This window comes from Anser cygnoides, chromosome 3 (assembly GCF_040182565.1).
Source record: "Anser cygnoides isolate HZ-2024a breed goose chromosome 3, Taihu_goose_T2T_genome, whole genome shotgun sequence".
NCBI classification, from domain to species: domain Eukaryota; kingdom Metazoa; phylum Chordata; class Aves; order Anseriformes; family Anatidae; genus Anser; species Anser cygnoides.
Window position 1 is genome coordinate 67862188 of NC_089875.1, and position 23869 is coordinate 67886056.

The window sequence follows — 23869 nt, forward strand, 5'->3', positions numbered from 1 at the left end:
CTTTCTTTTCAAACATCCGTTTCCCGGTTGTCAACTTTTTTCCTACACCACCTTTCATATAGCTGTGACTAGTCACTCCCTTTCCTTCCTCCTTCTCTGAGACCTGCAGCTCTACCACTGTAAAAATAGCTGGCATGGAATGCTAACTTCTCTTGCTGGATAACTGAGACAGCCGTGGTTGCTCAAAATGTGGAAGGACTGCCCAAATGATTCATCTTGCTGTTCTTCCCCAGCTCTATTCTTGCTTTGCTGCTTTTTCAGAACATTATTTCTTATTTGCAGATGACTGTTTGTTGTGGCCCTACTGATGAAACTGCCCTGATGCACCATGAGAAAATGAAAAGGAATCTTTAGTATGTACCTGTGATATGCTTGAGGTCATCTGTAGACTCTTCCTTAAATATTACAGGAGTAGGTAAAAATATGCTGAATATTACGTTTAGAGAGAATATATCTCACCTAAAGCAAATGGAATGAGCAGTAAAAATAAAAGCAAAGAAACTGAGTCCAAACCATCACTTGTCGCTAAAAACCTCATTCAGACATATGGTTATGTTTATGATTTTGTGTGATATTTAAATATAAGAGGGAAGAGCACCATTTTAAAAATAACACACACACAAACACATATCTTAAAATGGAGCAAAAATCACAGCATGTGGACGCATGTGTTCGTTGACTGCATGGAAAGCAAATTATTTCCGCATGATCACACCTTTTGAAATCTAGGCTCAAGATTATTCTTCAGATGACTGTTCGTATATATTATGGTTTTAAAAGGGCATCCACTTGCCCTATTAAATCTTTATCAGAAAAGTTTATTTGAAAAAACAAACAAACCCACCAACAACAAATAAAGCACATTACCCCTTCTGCTGAGAAAATAGAGGATAATTACTGTATGAGTCTGGGGAAGATGGAAATGATAAAAGTTCAGAAGTGTTCCATATTTATTTTATCCAAAATGTTCTATTCCTCTGTGGTGTTATATTCCCCAGACTGAATGGGCTCCTATTGCTCTTTTTTCTTCTCCTTTGTTAACAGTGCACTTTTGAGAAGACTGTTTGCAAACGCATGTTGGGATGATAAACTCCAGCAAATACTCAGCTTGTTTTAAGAGTGAGTGAACTTCTCAATATTCACAAGCAGCTGTTGTAGACATGCTGAAAATGCTTGGAAAATTCTACAATTAGATTATGCTCAGCTGGATCGTCAATTTCTGATGGTATACTATAGATAAGTTGTTCCCCGGGAGTCTCACTAAAGTCTGTAGAAACATATATAATTTTCTATTTATTATGTCTGCACCCCTTTTGACTTCTTCATATTAAAGCTTTTTTAATAAAAGAAGGATGGATATATTCAAGTCACATGAAGATGAAGACTCCCTGTAATGAGATAATCTACCTGTGATCTGTTGCCAGCTTGACTGAGACAAAGTTCAAGGTAAAATGTGTTTAGAGATCTGAAGTAGTAGATTACCAGCAAAGAAAACTTTCCTGTTTCCTTATCTTAGGGAGACTGGCTTCCTCCTAGTTGTGGATACTCCTCCTTCATGGAGTACTGAAATATCCTTGTTCAGCATTTTCTATTTAATCTTTTAGTGATAATGGAGGTTATGTATAATTTCTGTGGCTGTTCAGATTCCCTTTTTGGCTCCCACAGTGGGTAGAACTGGAGTTTGTGCAGTATCATACAAGATGACTCTGTAGCACGCTAATTACACAAGGTTTTCAAAGTTCTTTGAAGATGAAAAGTGCTGTATCAGTGCAATTCTAGGTATTATTATTATTATTTATACAGTGTTCACAATCATTACAGTAAGCCTAGCTTTAAGTTCCTTTGGGACTGAGGTTGGAGGAAGATTTGGAGGAACTCCATGTCCTTGCACTTTCACTGCATCTGTGCAGCTGGGTAAGGTAGGTAACTAGCGCCCTCAGCTCCTCTACTGTCTTCCTTAATTATAAAATAATGTCAAAAAGAAAGTCATTGAAGCAAGTGTGGACTGCTATAATGGAAGATATAAAATGACTTTTTAAGCTGTCAGCCAAAACTTAGTTATAGTTGTTAACACCTGTAAGATTAATTCTGAACAAAATGCTGTGAAATAAGAGAAACACAAATTTGTAAATTAATGAATATTTAATTAAGCAGGGTGTTCTAAGACATTGGAGTGCTCATTACCACACGATGCAAGAGGAAAATAATCACTACAGAGAGCATTTTCAGTACAAAACACTAAATACCTGTTGCATAAGTGATATGCAAATAGGATGTGGGTGGTGGGAGAAGATGGCTGCATGGGAGGAGTGTAGAAGACAAAGGAAATTAACAGGATATTACAGTTCCCAGCTGAAGACAGAGCTAAAATGGAAGAGGGATGAATTTCTATAGTTTTCACTAGCATTCATGTAGAAATCCCTTCACACTTTTACAGCTATTCACAGCAAGGAATGGTGGCTGACTATTTTGCTTTGATTCTTTCAAATCCTACAGGAAATAATCCAGACTCACACTGCCAACATGCACACACTTTGATAGCACTGATTGAATATCCAACCTCAAACTCAAGGATGGAGCTCTATAGCCAGGTCAAAAGCCACAGAATTGCTGGGTGCCAACAACCAAAATGGAAGCGGCAGAAATTCCTGAGATCGTTTTAGACCTCAGCAATTTGCACAAGGCCCATGGATTCATGTTTGGATCTTCTGTCTGCTCCTGAAATAAAACTACAAGGACTTTAATAAAAGAAGAAGGTACAAAGTAAAGCTCAGAGCAGGGTTTTCACCTCATGTCACTCAACAGAACCTCCTTGGCCACAACAGAAGTATGCCAGCTTGGACCAGGTAGGATTCTCGCCTGAGTAATACCACTTTGCCTACACACACAAAAGCCAGGTGACAATCTCACAGGTGGCTGAATACTCAGGTTTCAAACAACCACGATGTGTCTCCCAAATATATGGCAGAGTACTTGCAGCAAAACACTTTGAAGTAATGATGCATAGATAAAAACTGGGAAAATTCAAAGTGTAAGCAGAGCCTGTGTTTTGAAGAGGCCTCCCTGTGGAGGCTGTCCTATTATATGTAAATGCCACTGAGAATAGCATGCAAATATGGTCATTAGCGAAGGTTTGAACTTTTCCAGAACAACTTCAGTTTTGAGCCAGGATACTTCAGTCTTCAAAGGCAGTGAACTTTATGACTCAGCAAAAGCTGAGACTGAAAATGCCTGGCTCAACAAGGACTGGTGGTTTTAAGATGCCAAAGTATCCAAAGGCTTTTCTAATCCCCTAAGAAATTTTCTGTTCTGTTTTCCTACTCAGTTAGTTGTAGATGTGTAAAAGAGAATCGAATATTCCATGTTTGCACTGTTTTGGTATTGGTTATCATTATATTTCTTTACATATTTGGGGTTGCTCATGCTTTCCCCTACACAGCTGGATGGAAAAAGAAGGAAAAAGAGGAGGATACAAAGACTCCGATCCAAGCAAAGCTCACAGAAGAGCTAGTGAGAACAGAGGCACATTCAGCAGCATGGAAAAACTGCTCAGGTGTCTGGAATATGAAAACATTTCCAAAAAGGATGAGAGGCAAAGTGAAGATTTCATTCCTCAGCCCAGATGAGTTAGACACGTTATACAATACTCTACACTCCCTTATGAATTTCATTACATTTACAGAATTTGTCTGCTTGTTAAAAAAAAGGAAACCCTTAGATTATTTTTTCATAAACTTGCCTCTACTCTGAGTTACAGTAAAAAGAAAGTTGTGAGGAAATAGTATGATTGCACACATTCAAGTGGTCATTCATTCGAGACTTAATAGCTTATACCTATATGCTTTCCCTTAACAGCTATATTAATGAAAATTAGAAGTCATAATTACATCTTTATGGATCCAATCTGTTTATTTCTGAAATTGAAATGAACTTTTACATTGATTTAAATGAGCGAAACACAGTAACTTGTGAATATTTTCTTAGGTTTCATGTCAATTCTAATGGGCAGTATGCAACTGTGGTCTAGGCTTGCTTCAAGGAGCAATTTAAATGTCTGAACATTTTCCCTTTTATATGAGTCTAAGCTCACGTCTCATTTTATTATTCACATCTTTTCAACATAGTAGCAGAGACTTAGTCTTTTGAAATGACAGGAGAGTCCACAGTCACGAGAAAGCCTCTACTTGTGATTGATTGACTCCACTTACTGTCTATTACTAACCCAGTACAGCCTGTCCCGGAATCTCTGCCTCTAGCTTCTAGCATTATGCTTCTTCAGCACTTAAAAGGAACCCTGTGAAAACAAGTCTGTCTTTGCCCAGGGTGTCTTTGCATTGCAAATTCCAGCATGCCAGTAAACTGGATGCAGCATTTTGGCTACCATGAGAAAAGAGTGAGGGCAGCCATTTTGGAGGCTGTTAATCTTACCAGATCACTGAGCAGCTGTGTCTATTTAAATAACTTCTAGACATAGTACACATAGATAATGCTTAGGGTGCATACATGCAGAGTGTTTGTATGGCTTCACAGAGTCTCCTCATAGTGCTATATGTTAGGAAGCATTTAAGACAAGTTTAAAACAAGCATTCTTTTTTTGTGTGTCTACCAAAATACCTTTGAAATAAGTAGATGGACCAATGAGTTCTTCCTGTTTTAATCTAGCGATGCACTAGCATCATGTAATTTTCATCTGACACACTTTCCAGGATGGACAGTCTGGGTGTGAATATGTCCTTGGGCATAGTCAAAAGCATGTGGTTTAAGTCAGGGAAAGGCAGTCATGCCTTCGTAGAGCTAATCCTGTAGTGCTCTCTTTCTGGAGCCATTATGTGCAAAACTAGTCTTGCTCATAAATTACAATAAAATAGAGGACCCTCAAATAGTTCAAGGGACTGGGACAGAGAATACGTCTAGGTAGTGGTTTCTCAGGTGTGGCTTATGCTTCTGACGTTATTGCCTATGTTGGCAGTAGAAATGAAAGTAATAAAGGAGTAGCTTCAACAACTCTGTGCTGTCTGAGCATTTTGTTTTGTTTTGTTTTGTTTTGTTTTGTTATGTTTGTTTGCTTGTTTGGCAGAGAAATCCTCAAGGGCCATTCATCCCACCTCGGTCATCTGAATCCTTTGGTAGATTCAGTTGCAAATATCTGGAGTTAATAGCATGAGAAGGAAAGGAAGACATCTTCAAGGAGATTATGGTCAATATGACTAATAGTATAATACACCACATTTTAAAAATACTGTATATTAGAGTGGTTCATGAGCTCAGTAGAAAGCCAGGTACTGCCAGGTCTGGATTAGCAGTAAACAGAGAAAAGAAAATTATATTGTCTACTATATAGACAGGTAAATCCTATTCTCTGCTTTATTTTGTTTGTATTCTGGAAAATGGAGCAGTAGTAATCACTGAGGAATTACAAGAATAGATAAAAGAAGCCCTGACCTAGTGAGTTAGAAACAGCCATAATCAATACTGGAAGAGGTTTTGACCTGACATACTCAGAACTCCACATGAACCAGTCAAGGTAAGTTCAGATCTGGATCAACTCCCAGATCCGAGTTCCAAGAGTCAAATATTTACATCACTATTACTATTATTATTATTATTCTATTGGATCAATACCAAGTTGCAGAGAAAGTTGGAGGGAAATGCCAGCATGATGGCTATACGCAAGGGAGCTGATCATCCTGTGTAACATAGCAGCATTGCTAACAGCCTTATTTCTGAAACAGTAAGATGACTACATCATTTAAAAATGACTGGTTTCAGAGGGTGTGACAGGTACACTCAGAAAGTTTGTCCTGGTTCTCAAACTACTACTGCAGGCCATAATAGTTTCCACTTTAAATATGGAAATTTCATTTCTAAAATAGGAAAGAACCTCCAGTGTGTGCTCACTGTATTTAAAACATCTTGAAATTACATGATCTGCATATAGATTTCAGGCTGTCTTTAACTTTTATCCTTCTAACTTTACTCTTTACAGACTTTTCAAATTACTGGGGCAGGGTGGAGGCCTTAGGGTAAATTTGCCTTTTTTCAAAATACTTCTACACAAAACATCAACCCAAGCTTTTAGTACTTAACAGGTTTTGAATTTTGTTTTTCTTGCAGTTGATTTGTTCATAATCCTTTTTTTTTTTTTTGATATTTTGTGAAATGTGTATTTTTACAACACCTTTTCCAGTCTGAATTCAGTATCTAACATATCCTTCTAGAGAGGTTTAGTAATATGCGCTAGAATCATATCACACAATATTTTTCCTCATTTGCAGAGAGAATGCAACTGCTGCTACGCAGATGCACCGGGAGAAAGTTTATAAAGAATTGGACCAGTGGCACACAACATTATATCTCTGTGATGACTTTTAAGTGTACAAGAAATATACTCCACAAAAATAAACCTAGGTGGGAGAATTGGCCCTAAGCACACTTAGCACCAAAAATGACTCAGACAGCCTTGGCACTGCAGTGGTAATTTATATCAGCTGTCCAAGATGCCTGAAGGAACTGAGTCCATAGTTTGGGATGTACCTGACAATCAGCCTGTCTAAGAGACACTAGATTTTGTCTCAGGGTGAGCCCTTCTCTGGATGTTTCTGTACCCACCTTCCCAAGGGGATGATCCTCACAAAATGCTTGGAATGTTCTTCCCTTTGTACAGATGAACTAGGACAAGCCAGCTTAAAATGACTCATTGTTGTTATTTAAGAAACACTTCAAGGAGTCATTCCTTGTGTTTGTGCTTGTATAGTATCTCTCCTAGTCGTGAACCCACTAGCATTGTCCTGCTTATTTTCCCCCTCTTTACTAGTAGGAAATTTGGACTTAAAACACCAAACAAATTTTAAAGTTGAAAGCTGTGTGATAACTGCATGATCATTATATTTTGATTTTTCACATAAAAATGAGTTGAACCATCTTTCTTTCAGAGTCTAATGCAGGAAAGCAAAGCACTGGGCATCTTCATTAGTGACAGGGACCAAAAAGGTGAAGCAGTAACCCTTATATGAAATCTCAGCCTTATCAAAATCAGTACCTTGCTCCCACTGAATCTGAAAGGCTGAGGATTTTATTCCAGAAATTCAAACTGACTGTCAGTCAAACAGTCTGATTGCACGCAGAAATGTAAATGTGGGGCAATGATTTCATAATGTACAATCTAGGCTGCATAAGAAAAATGCTTTAAAAATTGTGTGACAGTGTCATACTGTTATATTTTTTATAATAGTTTGGAAATAATTATATATATTCTGAAGCTCATGGCAAGACTTGCATTACAGTAGTTCATGCTGAGCCTGACTTTTTTCCAGGAGTGTCACAAACAATGCTTATTTTTCCAGTGTTGTGAGGGTATCTGAATTTGTTCTTGTGAAATTTCAATGCAAAGTAAATCCAGATGGATTAAATCAAGACTACTGCTGAAAGGCAGGGGGAAAATGAAGAGGGAAGGAAGGAGTTTGGATTATAATACTGAAACGAAAGATATATGGACATATAAAACAGTAAAAGACAATTAGAAGATATATTTATACTAAATTAAAACTTTATTGACTAATGTTCTCCAGACAACATGATCTGATGGACTAAGGTTGCAAACATGCAATGAAGTTGAACACAACAGTAGTTTAACATGGAATGTCAAACAAATTAATATATTGTAGTAAATGAAACCACTTATCTGTGTTGCTGCAAAATGAAACCAAGCTATGTATTTCCTTGGTCAATCTGTGTTCAGCTAAGAGGCAATGCATTTGAAGAAACTGGTAGATTTCTTTAGCATATATTTCAAATAAATTAGCTAGAATTGTACTCTTTTAAAATCAACTTCACTTGCATTTCAAACAAAACCTAAGTGTAAACACTAAAGTTGCTAGAGCCATCTAGAAAGACCTAACTGTCAAACTTAGAGTGGACATTACAGTTCAGTAAATGTGAATATTTAGTACAAGAAAAATACCAGTTACTGCAAAAGTCATGTAGGCATATTTTATTATTAATCCAGCACAAAGCATTTCTTCTAAGTTTCTCAAATAAGACTAAAGCTTGCTTACAGTACTACAACTTCTATCATTCAAGCATCATTATTACCTATCAGGGAGATTGGCTAGATGACCTAATGGGTCTTTTCCATCCCTAACTTCTACAAAAGAAAATCATTCATGCCAGCAAGAACATGTTTCGCTACATCTTGGGCTTGATCCTGTAGACTTTGTTCAGGCAAAACTCCCACTGACTTAAAAGAGAGATTTTCCAGAGCAAGACATCCAGGATTAGGCCCTTTTTTATTTTTTATTTTTTAAAAAGCATCCATTTAGGATACATGGAAAATATTATATAGAATTAAAAAAATATATGACGTGCTTCACTTGCATTGAAGGAATCAGAGAATGTAAACACCATAGTGGCCCATATCTTTACAATATCCACAAGAAAGTGTCAACTGCAAGTAAAGTGTGTGCGTATGCTTCTCAACATATGCTTCTGAGCGTGTTTTGTGTATACCTTTACATCCATGTCCACACACATATGTACACCCTTAAAATACATAAAGCTGTGACAAAATTCACTAAAGTCAGTTACTTGCCTGTCTTAACGCTTAAATCTGCAAGTGGCAGCAAACTGGGTTTTATATGATGCTAATTAGATTGTACGTGAGCAGCAGGACATGAATATTACTGTGGACAAGAGTGTGTGGTTGCTGGTTCTACGAGCGTGGAGCCAACCCACTTACGCACATCACAAAATCTACCTGCATGAAGGGCTGGAAAAGCAGGTGACCAAAGTACTTCCTGGCGGGCCATGTCTGAAATTTGAGTTGTAGACTGTCCTCACAGAAGCCTTTCAACAACCTGGAGGACCATGCAGAAAAGTTTACCTTCAAAGTGCACTTTTAAAGAATGGAATGTTCTTGACAGGGAAATGATCAGAGGCAATCCTGGATTTTTTGCTTGTTGAATAGGAAAAACGTTTTCATCTTCAGACAGCACTTCACCCTGACAAATGTGAGTTCAGTTATTATTGGGTTTTAGAAGATTCTTTAGAAACAAACACAATAGTACGCACATACACATACACTCAGATATTTACAGCCTTTCTAGAAAAACAACCCCCTACCTTAGTAATGACTACTTATCTTTTTCCTTTTTTTTTCTTTTTTAGTATTTAAATTCTTTAAACCAGCTACATTAAATACCAATGTGTATTGTACCACCCCACACCAACCCCACATCCCCCCCAAAAAACAGCAAGAATTTTAAAAGTTTGTTTGCTTGTTTGTTTTTGTTGTTGTTTTTTTTTTCTTTTTTTCTTTTTTTAAACATGATTGTTAAAATCTCCTGCTTGAGACTGTTAAGTACCACCTCCACTGGAACAAGATCAGCACTGACTGCATCTTCCAATGCATGTCGTTTCATAGTCGAGCAAGTACTGCAGCAAGAAGCTTAGATCTCCAGGTCATCAGGTCGGGGCCTGCTGCTGGCTCGGCTGCTGGCTCTGCTGGGAGGCCTCTGGTCCACAATGGTGAGGGGTTGCAGCTCGTGTCCTGACGCCAGTTTTTTAGTGTTCTGGTGCTCATCGGGGAAGTCGAAGGGCTGGGCATGCGAGTTGGAGATGGTGCTGCCAGCCTGCCCCATCCTGTTCTGCTCCGCACTGTAGTTGGCCCAGTTTTGCTCACTAGCTTGCTTATTGTAGTTACGACAGGAGGAATTGTTCCTGTCTCCGGTAACCAGCTTGTACCCTGGGGGAGACATGGGAGACAAGGGGGCGGTTGGTGAGGAACACCCATTGTAATAAGCATATTTGGGGGAGCCACAGTCCTTGGAAGGGCTCATGGTGCCGCTATGGGAGTAGGGGTCGGTTTTCCCTTTCACACGATCCTTGACACCCTTGAAGAACACGTAGAAAAGCTCGATGATGTTCAACGCAAGAGACACCAAAGACACTACCAGCATGAAGACGATGAAGATGGTTTTCTCAGTTGGACGGGAGAGGAAACAGTCCACTCTATGTGGGCATGGATCTCGCTCACAGGTGTAGATGGCGCTCAGGCTGAACCCATAAATGTACCACTGTATCAGCAAGAAAGCCACCTCGAAGACAGATTTAAAAAGGATGCTGATAATGTATGTACGGAGCAGTCCCCCACGCATCTTCACCTTGCCATGCTCTTCAATCCCATACTTGAATTTCTTAATTTCTATTTGTTTGAGGTGCATATCCACATTGACACCATCATTCTGGACCACCTTGAGCTCTTCTTCTCTTTTGTTCAGCTTCTCTTCTTTCCTCATCACGTAGAACACATGTGCCAGGTACAAGAGTGTTGGTACAGACACAAATATGATCTGCAGAACCCAGAAGCGCACATGGGAGATAGGAAAGGACTTGTCATAGCAGACGTTCTCACAACCAGGCTGCTGAGTGTTGCACCGAAAAGCAGACTGTTCATCTCCCCAAGCAGACTCGACTGCTGTCCCCAGTAGCAGGATTCGGAAAATAAAGAGGACAGACAGCCATACTTTCCCTCCTGCAGTAGAATAAGCTTGAACCTTGTCAAGAAGTTTTCCCAAGGCACTCCAATCACCCATCTTCACGGGATGCTGGCTAAAGAACGAAACAAAGAAAAAAATAGTGATGGTTGAGACAGCTCTTTAATACTTTTGATGTACTGAATCACACAGATCAATGCTAACAGTGCAGTGGTGCAATTTTGTTTTAATTCATGTGTTTTAGTTAAGTTGCTGGCAGAGTGGGAAGGGAAACTTCAAAGATAAATATTATATTATGTCTCAGAACACAGTGAAAAAAGGTTTCTAATTTCACTTCAGTTTTCAAGAAGTCCATGAAAACCCTTCGCTGCCACTGTGGTTTGCTCAAACCAGCCTTCTTGGTGGCAGCCTCAGTTCAATGACCAGTACCTGCCTCAGGCAGAAAACAGCTGTGACACACTACTGAAGCAGGATGTGGAAATACTTAATGGCGCTGCCTGAATATGTTAAGAATAAATGAAAGATTTCTCTTGCTCATGTGTAGCTCATTCATGGTGATTTTTATATTCACTCTTTTAAGTGAATAGAAAAGCAAAACATAGTATAACCTAAATACAAAATGTACTAAGTCTATACTATGGTCAGATACCAAAAATTTAATCATTGCAAATGTGTGCTAAATTTCCTATAGCAACATTAAACTCAGCTATTGCACAAGTTACTTTGTGTGATACATTTAAGAGTATAGTTCTTAATGATGCAAAGTTTTTACTATACTTAACTTCAGAAAAAAGAACTTGCTATCTAAACTAAATGTATGCATTAGTATTTGCAGCACAAAGATCAACATCAGTATTCTTTACCCATATTTTTATGAAGGAACCAAAAATATTAAATACATCAGGTGCAGATAAGCTCACGTCACTACATTGGAAGAACTGGTTTCCTAGCTATCTGTGTCTTGCTTAATTTATTGTCATTTCAGCTTTGTATTTGCATCTTTTTACATTTAAATTCCTTCACTTTGCTTTGAAAGGAAAAAAGATCTAGCCAGAAAAAAAAAAAAAAAAAAAAGGTAAACGAGCACTTTCTGTTTTTAAGGCAACTCCTGGCTGGCGTGCAGTTTGCATTCCAAATGTTGAACACTGCAAGTTTAAATTGTCTCTCTCAACTTGAGTTTAAAGTGTGCATTCTGGGACACACGCAGCTTCTTGGGCATATCTGGAAATACACAGGGTGACATAAAACAAGTGAAATATTCTAACTTGACATTCTAGATTCCTAGGAAAAACAAAGTTCACTGCAGGGATTTTACGAACTTGAAAATGGTAATCTTTTCTGGACAAAAACTTACATTTTAGCTTGCCCCACATGAATAAACATGTGAAATTGGGCACCTAAAAGAAAAAAAATAAGCAAAAATATTCCTTTTTAAAGTAAATGTTGCTCGGCAGAGGTATTTGTTCAGTGCATGCTGAGTAATCTCTTCCCAGTATTAATAGTTTTGACAATGTTCAAATGATTTCCTTCCCATCACATCATGGATATATTCCCTAGTGAAGGTCATTTATAGAAGAAGAAAAAAAAAAAAAAAGACAATAAAACCTTTTCTGGATAATTCATAAAATAGGAAATTTTAGCACCAAGGAGATTTTCTTTCAAGAAGTGGTGAGTCACTGGAAACACAAGATTATAAATTTGGCAAACTCAATCATAATAATCTATGCCAAATAAAAAAAAATAAATAAAAATACACCGTCTTTTTTGCCATCGGAAAGAGTCTGAGAGAATAATGGGAGACAAGTGTTTAAAGTACTTGCTCTGAGAGCTCAGAGATGACAATTATCTTTGAACTCCTGCAAAATATCCCAGGGCCATTTCTCCATTTAGTCAGCTTGCTCTGAAGTGTAGAGGAAGTTTACCTACTGGGGTGTTCAGACCCTTCCTCACATAATTAGTTCTTCACATGACTGAAGTCCCATCAACGGATGAGGTCTTCTTCAGACTTTTAAATCTGGAAGCCTCACTGGGAGAGATATACAATGTGTTTCTCTCTGACATATTCTTTTAGTCTTTCCAAGGTTAGTCATTCCCCGGAAAGATTAGTTTGTCTTTATTGGTTCAGGTTGGTAGGAAAGGAGTCAGCACATGAGCATGGAGGTCTCTGAAAAGGCTGGAATGCAATGTTACCACGTTGCTCCTCAAGCTGAGATTGTTAAAACAGAGAACAGTCTGTAACTATACAACATGTGAAGTTTGTTTTAAAGGCAAACTATTTTCTCCATGTCCTAGAAGTGGACAGAAGGAGCCTTTTTCAAGTAACAGCTTCTTGATTTAATTAGTCAGCTTTCTGATGATTTGAAACTACTGCACTGACAGACTTTCCTCAGACTCTATGTATTTTTTTACTGCCTAAATGTTATTTCAGATTGAAAGTTTGATTAAGAAAACAGAGGACGTGTTATTTCTAGGCAGCTATATGTTGTTTGTTTTTTAATTATACTCCACTCTGGTCCATTAAAGTAACATGATTTACTTCAGTTTTGACCTACTTAATCCCACACCTGCGATATTTTGAGAATTTACTACCTATTTTTTAATTTGCTTCAGCATGCAAAATTACTAAGCTTCATTTATATCCTCTGGCAATATAAACTCCAGGAGGAAACATTCCATGCTTGAATTACTCATACATAGTTTTGAAAAAAAAAAACTTTTTTTTTTTTAAGAGATCAGTTACACACTAGCCTTTGCCAGCGATAACCCACATCAATTCAAAACATTGTGCTGTTAATCAGATAACCTTGTGGTGGCACAAATACATTATTCCTCTGCTTAAGTGGATTCTGTTGCTTTATGAAACACAGTACTTTATTTTGCTTTAGAGAAAACTCATTCATCGGATCTAACTTGTTCAATTTCAGAACACTGAAATACCATTTTTATTAACTTATTACAAAATATTTTTACTAGGTATAAAAAGATGTTCTTCATCAAACAAATATTTAAGTATTTTAGTTTTGTAAATACTTTGAAATTGATGGAAGATTACCTTTAAAACTATTTATTTGGCCTTCAGGTCTCTTTTTAACAATTAAACTTCTTTTTAACAGTTCCACTAAATAACACAGCTTGACCCGATCTACTGGTACAATTTCAGCACTTCAGGAATTTAAGGATATGGGTGATGATGCGTATGTGCATTCCATGAGTTCTTACTGATTATTACTTACAGGATTATTTATTTATTTATTTATTTGAGTTGGACCAATGCAGGCCTATTAACCTTTTTAAAAGTGGATTTCTGCCAGCTTCTACTGTGTGTGGGTAAAGACAGGGAAAGAAAGAAAAAAAAAACAAACAAAAAAAAAGAGAGTAGCAGGAGATATGACAGCATTCATCTGTAAAGGGTTTTGGATGACCACATATATAAGAAATTTGATTTGTAAGCCACAATTAAGAAATTCTAGAATTATTTTTTGTGGACAACATTCATCATGCCATCTGGTTCATATTTTTCAGGAAGAATAATATAAACTCAGTGCTGTGGTAACATGTCCAGGTCTGACTACAGTGTTAGAAGGTCACATGCTAGTGGACGGAACAGCAGTAAGGGTTTAGAGTGGGATCTAAAACAGGATTGCGCAGCTGAAGCAGTCAGAAACAGTTTTGTTTTCCTACAAAAATTCAAGCACACATAAAAATTAAGTAGTCAGCAAAAGAGAAGCTTCTGGACCTTGAACATCAACCAACTTGAGCATTTCCCAAAAGTAACCAGCACTGGAGAGAAAGCAGCTGAGATGTACAACTGAAGGCGTTTAGATGGATTGGAATAGGGGAAGATAGTTTCCTGAAATCTCACAAAAATTAGCAACTGTCTTTTAAAGGAAAGGTGCTGTTCATTTAATCTTCTGGACAAAGATTACGCTCTAAATGGCTGCAGTAAGTAGAATTTCAAGTGTCTCAGCTGTCTGCTTTCTTCATTGTCTGTTGGTATTGTTGGTGGTCAGACACCAGTGGATCTTCCCATAGACTTTGCCTCTCCCATGTAATATTCTCTACAGCCAATTCACTTCTAAAACATAGTTGCACAAGGACCCAAAGCAACCAGAAGCAGTTTCTTGAAAACTCTCTAATGGTACAGGTCATGTCTACCCTCTACGTTATTGCCCAAATTCATCCCTCTTCTGACTCACGCTGGAACTAAAAGAAATGCCGAATTCCTTGAGGGGGCCTCGGGCCCTCTGACGTTCATACTTGCAGATTTTGAAATTTGGAACTCTAACAAGTACGTGTATAGAATAAGCAACAGACCAGATGACTCCACGAGAGATATATTCTGTGGGTAACATCTGGGGGGGATGGGAGGGGGGGGTTGGGTGTACCAGAGACTAGGGAAGGAGAGAAATGTATCTGATGAAACAGATATTGCTCAATGTCATCTAACCTTCCCCATGTCCACAAGAATCCTTGGCCTAAACTGGCGTTCATTTCACAGACAAATAAAACTAATCTTGTAGGCTTGCATTATGTGGAAGCTGAGATAACTTTACAATGTTGAATCTGTTTGCACTCCTGAGCGTATAAGCATTCAGATTTATGTCACAAATCAAATCCTGTGTGTCCCTCTCTTCCTCCTCCTGAACTCAGCCTGCCGCTCACCCTTCTCCCATTTGTATGCTTGTTAGGTATCATGGGTCAGCGCCAATGTTTGGCTTTGAAGTTTTTGAAGGAAACACTTCAGTAAACATCTCAAAGACTAGAGGCTTAAATTCTCCAGTGTAGTGTGCTGTCCAGATGTTAAAATGGCAGGATGAAAGCTTCACACCAGTCCTCCAACTTGCTCCCTATATGCTAACGCACATGCAAGCACACACAAAAGTCAGGCACAAGGTGTTCGTAGGACATTTTTATCCCCATTACCATACGCTTTCAGGAATTTCATGTACAAAAATTTAAAGGAGTTCCTCAGACAAAATATGCCCCTACACATGGCTTGCTGGTTATCATGAGGCAAAACGTAAGGACGGACATAAGCACACAATATTCTTGTTTAAAGAGTAGAGCGTGCTACTTGATAAGATAGATCCCGCGCTTTGTATTTCAGCTGAAGGTCCTTTCTCCTTCTGTTTCCTTTTTCATGTTGTTCTTTCACTGCTGGCAAGCAGCAAGCAACAACTGCAATATGAAATCACTCCAAGTCTTGCAATTTAAAAAGCTTGTGAGTTCTCCAAGAGATGCTGCTCAAGCATTCCTCTTCCCCACGTTTTGAAAGTATTTAAGCCTTCAAGGTAATATAAAAGGAATGTGTCATATTGGGATTATGACACATATTGTGTATATTCTTTCACAGCTCTTCCTAGATAACTTTCATTTATATCCACCCAAGACTTTCACAGACATTGCCAACATGGTAAGGCATATCATGATATCTCACATTCCTTCTCTAAAATCCCTTTACTGAGGTTGCTAAAACAGAGTAACTATATACAAACTAGGTTAAAACTCCGTAACCCACGTCTGGCTTTTATCACATCTGTTTTCAAAGAAAAGGGGAAAAATCATCAGAAAGACCACGTGAAAGTCACCACGTTTGGTAGCTGCAGCATTTAACAAAGCACCTAATTAAGAACCTTGCTCTGCACAAGCGAGTCGGCATCAGTCGGGGCTGCCATAGGGAAGCCAAATGCGTTGGGCATAAGTGGGGCGCACTGGGGACAAGGTCTCACTGCTACAAACTTCTGGTGGGATTTCAGTACAACGGAAGAGAGTGAAGAGCACCTAAGTTGTTTTTTTTTTTTTTAGTTTTTTTTTTTTTTTCCCTTTAAAGGAGCTCATTTAGGCAGAGACAAGTACACAGCAGCGATTTCACTGAAACACAAGCAACAAGTCTGCGTCCCAGCTGTGCAGGCATAACTTCACCGCAGTTCCTCTCTCAATGGAGCATGGTTAGAAGTTGCAGTCGGGTCGTATTTTCAGAAGTGTATAAAAATATGACAAAAGGAAGCAAAGAATAATCCCTGTAAGTTTAAACCTTTAGGAGAACGCACGCTTTGTTTTGTTTTGTTCTGTATTCCCCAACAAGTTCAACCATCAGCGAAATAACACGAAGTTCTTAGAGTGGAAAGAAAGTTTTTAGAAAAAAAAAGGTATACACAAAAAGATGAGAAAGGAAAACTTTCAACTTACCCTTGCTGATCAGCAGTGAAGCTGGATCAGGATACTTCTCTGGAGGGTTAAAGTAAAATGGAAGAGCACGTTCAGGCACTCAGACCTGTCTATTTAAACTTTAAAAGTCTACTGCTGCTTTGTATTTTTCATCCTTCCTTCCCCACTAGTGAAAGAAAAGTGCTGATACCTCGTAAAAGTTTTTTCTAACTTGGAACACTGGGAGAGCTTTTAACAAGTTTTCAAGCCTCTGACTGTGAAAGAGGAGGGGAAAAGGAGGGGTAGCAGCCCAGGAGGAGGGGCACTCTGCAAATGGAGAGGAGGAAGGTGGGGGAGGAGGGCGAGAACTGACGGCACAGCAAAAACGAGGACGGCCAGGAGGAGAGCGTGAGCTCCTTCAGGTCGGCTCCTGCTGATGCAACAAAACCGCGGCCAGGGCAGGCCCCCGGCCCCCAGCCCCCAGCCCCCGGTCCCCGGCCCGCCCTGGCCCAAGCCTGGCCCTGAGAGGGAAGATGCTGCGGGTGGGGGACCGGCGTCAACCTCCCGGGTGCTAGGGCTGGGCTGCCCGGCTGCTGTCGCCGTCTCCTGATGACTGTGTAGAGAGAAAGCCCTCTCAAGTCCCCTTACGTTTTGCTGTTAGTATCGCTTTGTTTACGCGGGTCCATTTCCTTTACGTGCACACATGAAAGTACACGCAAGGACCGGTGTGTTTGTTTCAACAGGATATATCCATCACACATTTTTTAACTGTTGCTTGTGTGTCTGTGTGTGCATGCATCCCATGGGAGAAATGAAGAAATGATCTCACATTCCAGGAAACTCTTTCCAGGAAATTTCAGAAAATAAAGCACAGTTCAGAAATTCAGAGTTAAACAGTGAGAAGAAATGCTCCTGATAATTTTTCAACTCATTTTTACAGAATAAAAGCATTCTCCAAAGCTGATCTATTCAGTCAGAATGAAGCTGGTTTGGCTTTGCTCCTGACCAGTCCATGATTAAATGCTCCCTGCAAAATGCCTCTTCTGCAGAAGAGAGATTAATTTATTTTGGTGTGTGTGCTAAGTTCCTCGCACATGAAGTCCAAACTACGTTAGGAATCGGTCTTGTACTTTGTGTGTCATGGGGCATTAGCTCCTCTGCAGGGTTGCTTAAGAGCTTCTCTAGATGCGGTCAGTGGTTTGATAGTTCTTAATGAAGTTTTGCATTTCGGATCATACCAGCCTTGTTTGAGTTTCAGTTCCTCTTATTCTAATGGGATATTTCTGGGATCATCCATGTTAACTAGTATGGAACAGTGTTTTCTGTTTTCTTTTTAAAGGTTATAAGAAAGATGAGAAGTCCAGTAGTGGCCATTGAGAGGTTCCCAAGTAAAGCTCCTCATTTACAATTTATTCTTGAGGTAAAGAACACTACACTCTATAACACAACATAGATATTCCTGCTCATTTTTTGCAGCTTGTGCCTAACCTTTTTCCACCCTGAACTCACTAGATGAGAGAACTAAGACAAGACCTTTGTAGAAAGGCACTCGGCAGGGAGCTTTGAAGCTGCGAAAGACGCACACAATCATTATTGCTCTGGAGTCGTTTGCAGCAGACCACACTGCCTCCTGTTTGAGAAGAAGAGCCAGTACACTAGAAGTGTCCACCTTCCGTTCTCCTTCCTCCAGCTACAGACAAAGGTGGTTGTTTCCCCAGCTTGCCCCCTTTTACTTTGATTCTGGCTGTTAGTTTCGACAGCTTTTTTTTTTCCTTTTTACACAAAAAAAAGTGTAAAAGTTTATGGCTTGGCCAAGCCATATGGCAGAAAGAAACTTTTTCTTCATCTTCTCTGAGTGTTGTTTTAAGGTTGCTTTTTCTCTTTACAGCTTGAGGAAAAGGAAAGCGGAAAGGAAGAAATTGAGCTCTGTTCTTAAAAGGTGGTGGGACCTTCTTCAGAATTAAAACGTTGTAATATACAAACCATAGTGCCACACTGTCTTCATGACTGTGGAGTAGGTAATGAGTGGAGTACACATAATGCTCCTGCTACTGCTCCCTAAAACTCTGATTATTCTAGTGCAAAGTATAAAGTGCCAACGACATGGAAACATGCATGCTGATGCAGAGACGAGATTTGAGGTGTCCAATGTGTTTGTGCTGAAAAAGCCGCCCCTTAGGAAAGCAGTGCTTTTTCGGGGGGTGGGAGTGGGAACCACACACTAAAAACAGAAAAACCAGCAGAACAAAACACTCCCTTCCCCCCCAGCCCCTTAAATTATAGCATGCAACCACACAATGCTATCATTCGCTCTCAAAGATCACAGGGTCCAGCTTGCCTGATCTTGCATTTTTCCCTGCACGTTCCTGTATTGGCTTTGCAATTATTCAAGCATTCTGTTTTTAAAAGAAACACCTAGAAGTATTTCTCCACTTAAATAAACAAACAGTATTAGCAAGAAGCCCAACACTCACAAAGTCCACTTTAAAAAAGTAAAACACCTATGTTAGGGATGAATAATTTTGCAGCAATAATAAACATAACACTTGGCTCTGATACAGCATTATCCACATGAAAAGAGAAAGTATTTCAAGCCTCCACTGTGATACAGTGAAGAATTAGGAAGAATTATGAGTCCTGACAAAAATGCCTTGAAGATGTCTTTAAGAGTTTGGAAGTATGTCTCCATGATCACGTTTCACAGCCTTTTATCAGAACATATTCAGCTTCAGAAACAGCAGTGATCCACAATTTCACAAGTTGACCAAAAAGTCTTGCACTCATTTGCATCGCAAATGGAAAGAAGCTTTTCAGACTGAACAAATGGTTTCTCACACGAACCCCTCTTCAGCTGAAACTGTGTTCAAGAGAAAAGCATGGAGGTGTCAGACCTGAGACATTTGCAAGTCTGTTTTTAATTAAGAGACGGGTAAAATAATTGCACTTTGATTTGAAGCCTTATATTGCAGAATACAGACTCTTTAGACACCACAGAACTGAAGATTTGGGAGCCCAGAGCTCTCTGGGGCCAGTAATGCCCTCCATTGACATTCTGCCTTTTGGAGCAAGTGGCACTGTCTTGTGAAGCAATCTTTTAGCGTGGCAATGCTAGGACTGCAGAACCTGTTTGTGTTTGGTTTGGCAGGCAACGGCACTGTCAGTAAGGGCATGTTCGCACTGCGACCCAGAGGCTGCACCAGAGCCCAAGCTCCATCCCGTGCCGTCCGTGACTAAACCTTCGAGGGGACTTTCACAGGATTTCTGTCCACTCCATCACAAATCCCCAGCTCAATCAATGAAACAGTTCAGAGCCCGTAGTACTGCTTCTGCTTTTCTACACAGACTTATCAGAAGGGACTATCAATTCCAGTGGATTATTTAGTATTTACAGCCTTTGACACAGATTCATGGTTAATTCACAACTCGGTCCATTGTTTTCTATTACCTGAACATAAATACAGAATTCTATACAGAAACATTTTTGCTTGTCTTTCCTCCAAATATTTCCTCAGAAATATTTCAGTAACCTAGATAACCCAGAAAGCCCTACTGAATGTTTCATTTGGAAGACTCTCCAGTCCTTTGACCATTACAAAATTTCCCACTGATACCACTGGGTTCAAAATCTACTCCCAGTTAATGATGTCTGTGACTTACGGAGCTCTTAATACGTACAGCACGTCTTCACTTGTTTGCAATTTGTTTGCAAAGTTTACTTCCCAGCACTCCCATGCACGTCACTGTCCTCATCATGTGCAATTTCAGAGACGAGTCCATGAACTGTACGGTAAACTGAAATGAACATACACATGCAATACAGATTTTCTTGTGTGCCTTTCAAGGCAGCTGTGCAGTCACCCACGTCCCTGGACGGCACGTAAGCTTCAGCACGTTTTCACCGATATCCCTTCTCACACATTTGGCTTTCAAGACAGGCTTGTGAATAATGCGTGGCCCTGTTTCATGTCTTATTGAGGTAAAGCTTCTCGGAATGTCCAAGGAACAATAATGTGGTATTTCTTGATTACATAAGCATATAAATGTGCAGACTAATGATGTTTTTTAAAGCAGACAGTGGTTTTCGCTTGTTTAAGAAACTTACATCACATAGAAATATAATATAGCTTGGAAGTTGCTGGTCACAGCACTTGCATCTCCTGTCAGCTGGAGAGGCTGGGCTGGAGCCCGCTGGAAGCTGCTGTGCCCGGCGCTGCTGACTCTGCAAAACGGTTTCAAAGGGTCATCGGTTCTTCAAAGCAAAGGCAACTGTCACCCATGAAGGCAGTAGCTACTTCCATGTTGTGGCACAGCCCATGACATATAAGATGATGTTTTCTGACAATAGTAAGGATATTAGTAATAAAAAATAGGATAATCACAGGATTTTCTCTTGGTGAGCACACTTGCCATTCCTTGTTGAAACTGGTCTCTCAGATTCATTGGCTATGGGGCTATTTCCCCAGGGAAAAAGGAGGCTTAGTCAGCACAAGACAGATCCTGCTCTTACCAGTCTGCTTGCAAAAAAAAGAAAGAAAGAAAGAAAGAAAGAAAGAAAGAAAGAAAGAAAGAAAGAAAGAAAGAAAGAAAGAAAGAAAGAAAGAAAGAAAGAAAAGAAAAGAGAAAAGAAAGAGAGAAAGAGAGAGAGAGAAAAAGAGAGAGAAAGGAAGAAAGGAAAGAAGGAAAGAAAAGAAGGAAGGAAGGAAGGAAGGAAGGAAGGAAGGAAGGAAGGAAGGAAGGAAGGAAGGAAGGGAGGGAGGGAGGGAGGGAGGGAGGGAGGAAGGAAGAAAAGTGCTATTTTAAGAGACCATGCTGGAAACACATCAAGACTGAAGCACCTCAGATGAAATTGTGGAAAAGTAACAGATGCCATCAGACCTGAGTCCAGTACACAGCATTAAGCCTAGCAAATAGTCACTAGTCTTTCAAAATATTTTGCCCTGCTATGCAGTCATCTGTCTAGAATCTGAGTGCTTTATAAACGTTAACACAGAACAAGTTAAGTTATATTAACCTCTTTTACAGATACGGAAGTTTGTCATGGAGAATATCAGCAGCTCTTCTGAGTCATAGGCAGCTTATGACACAAACAGGAGTAGGAGTCAAGTTTCTTAATGCCTGGTTCTGTCCTTTAAGCACAAAATTATTCTGCCTGCCCTTCTCTATTATTATTTTAAAAATAAACTAGCAGTGAAAAAAGCAAAATGAATGTTTCTTTTTAAAACTTATGAGAATCACAGAGAAGGGAGATTCAGTGTTTAAAGTCTGGGGTAACTCTCTCCTTTCTGTCCTTTGTGCTACTGCCTGCCACTTCATACCAGTAAGATGTCACCACAACTTCTTCGCGGTACTCACTCGCTTTCTCTTACTACCTTTAGAAATATCAATTCACTCCTGATTCACTGTTGGCTGATGGACAGAAAGGGAGAAAGGTAATAATAATTGGAGGCTTGGAAGCTCTTCACCTGTGCCGAGGAACTTCTAAAGCTCCTTACAGGCAGCTTAGACACCAGAAAGGTTGGTCTTAAAGGTTTTATTCCAACATTGTAACTGATTCCAATCAATATCTCCTCAGAGCAAGCTGCTCCTCTAAAAAGACAGTAGAAAACCATACAAACAATGAAGTATGAGCTCACAGATCTTTATGAATTTGGCTCCACCTTCTGTACACAGTGAAAATAAACGTGTTATATTGTATCTTGAATGTCAGTTAAGCTTTTTGTTTATTTCATTTTGCATTTCAATTTCATAAATCCTGCAGTGAGATGGTGTTGTGGTATTTTGTGACCTATTATTTCTGTCTATTGATGTTGTGGTTTTCCAGTCATTTGGTTCCAAAGGATGGGAGTATTTTTTAAAAAAACAAATATGGATAGTTCAGGTTTTCAAAGCATAGAGTAAGGTAATGTGGAAGTAATGGAGTCTTTCAAAAAATAGTCTTTAAATTTCTTCAGGGGGTCTTGACATAATCAAATACCTTAGCAGTGAAATTAAACAAAATTTCAGAATATGTATTGACACCATCTGCTACTTACTCTGATGAGTAATCTCACTGGACTCAATAACTCTGCATAACCCAGCAATGTGAATAAAGGCTATACAGCCAAATGTAAACATTGAAGCCTATATGAATAAAAGAAAACCAGAGTAGGTAAATCCCCCAAATTCCTACCCAGCTGAAAACACTTTTGCACCTTCACTATTGAAAAATAATTTCTTTATTACTAAACAGAAAATCAGCCATACAATAATTATTGTGCTTTTGACGTTTAGAAAAAATGAGTGATTTTGATGTAAAGTGTAATACTTTTTATTTAGATTTTATAAACAGCAACTGACTTGCTGTGATAGTCTTTGAAATCTTGGAGAGATTGATGAATTTTCCACATGTGGCTGAACTGTGGGACAGAAAGTTTGTCTACTTTGGCCATATTGGAAGAGCAACAGTGAAGCAGGGGAGTTCCTTCTCCTCAAGAAAACTCACTTTTTCCATGCTGTATTCAGAAAATCCTCAGTTTTTTTTTCTTTTGATCTTCTCATTTAAATCATCCCAGAGTTTCACTTAACACTTAAATTAATTTGATAATGGGAGTCACTGTGTTTTAGTCATACAGCTATATTTTTATGTTTATTTGGGCTACTTTGTTGGCTACAGTGAAATAAATTGAGCTGCTTTAATACTTAAGTAAACACTGAAGTCTAACCAAAAGTAATTTTTATCCAGGAGATCAAAATCAGCATTTTATTTGTGGTGGTCTACAAATCATTTAATATATGGAAATAAGTCCTTTTTTCTACCACTTTCTACATAAAACAAAACAACAACAAAACCAAAACACACACACACACACAAAAAAAACCCACAAAAAACCAAAGCTATAATCAATTATTTATAGGCTCTAGTTTGTTATTTCATATATTTGAATTTAATTTTATTTTTCTATTCATTACCAGATTAATAAATGCTTGTGGGCAGCCTTTTTCTGTAGATACAATAATTTTCAGATTAATCCGTTCATACACATTTAGCTGAGTGAACATGTTCACTCACCTGCAGACAGTTTATGCTGGTTATTTGAATATCCTCTCCCCACGCAACTGCCACAGAAACAAAAAGGATTAGTTATTCTCTCAATTTAAGTTTTTTGGGCAGCAGATGAGAAATTTAATATCACCTAATAGAATGGGCTTGAAATACACTATTTTGACAGATTTCTGAAAGACAGAGGCAGGGT

General features: G+C 39.0%; 1 protein-coding gene across 1 annotated transcript; it reads right to left on the minus strand.

Moving 5' to 3' along the window:
• Positions 1 to 7524: 7524 nt before the first annotated feature.
• Positions 7525 to 16924, minus strand: GJA1 (gap junction protein alpha 1). Its single transcript, XM_013175389.3, has 2 exons — positions 16680 to 16924; positions 7525 to 10605 (listed from the first exon to the last, which is right to left on the minus strand). Exon 2 carries the CDS (start codon positions 10587 to 10589, stop codon positions 9444 to 9446), a length of 1146 nt encoding a protein of 381 aa, XP_013030843.1. The 5' UTR covers positions 10590 to 10605; positions 16680 to 16924; the 3' UTR covers positions 7525 to 9443.
• Between the last annotated feature and the right edge of the window lie 6945 nt (positions 16925 to 23869).

Excerpts from the sequence above, each read along its gene's own strand:
- GJA1 (XM_013175389.3), bottom strand. The coding sequence starts at position 10,589 with ATGGGTGATTGGAGTGCCTTGGGAAAACTTCTTGACAAGGTTCAAGCT.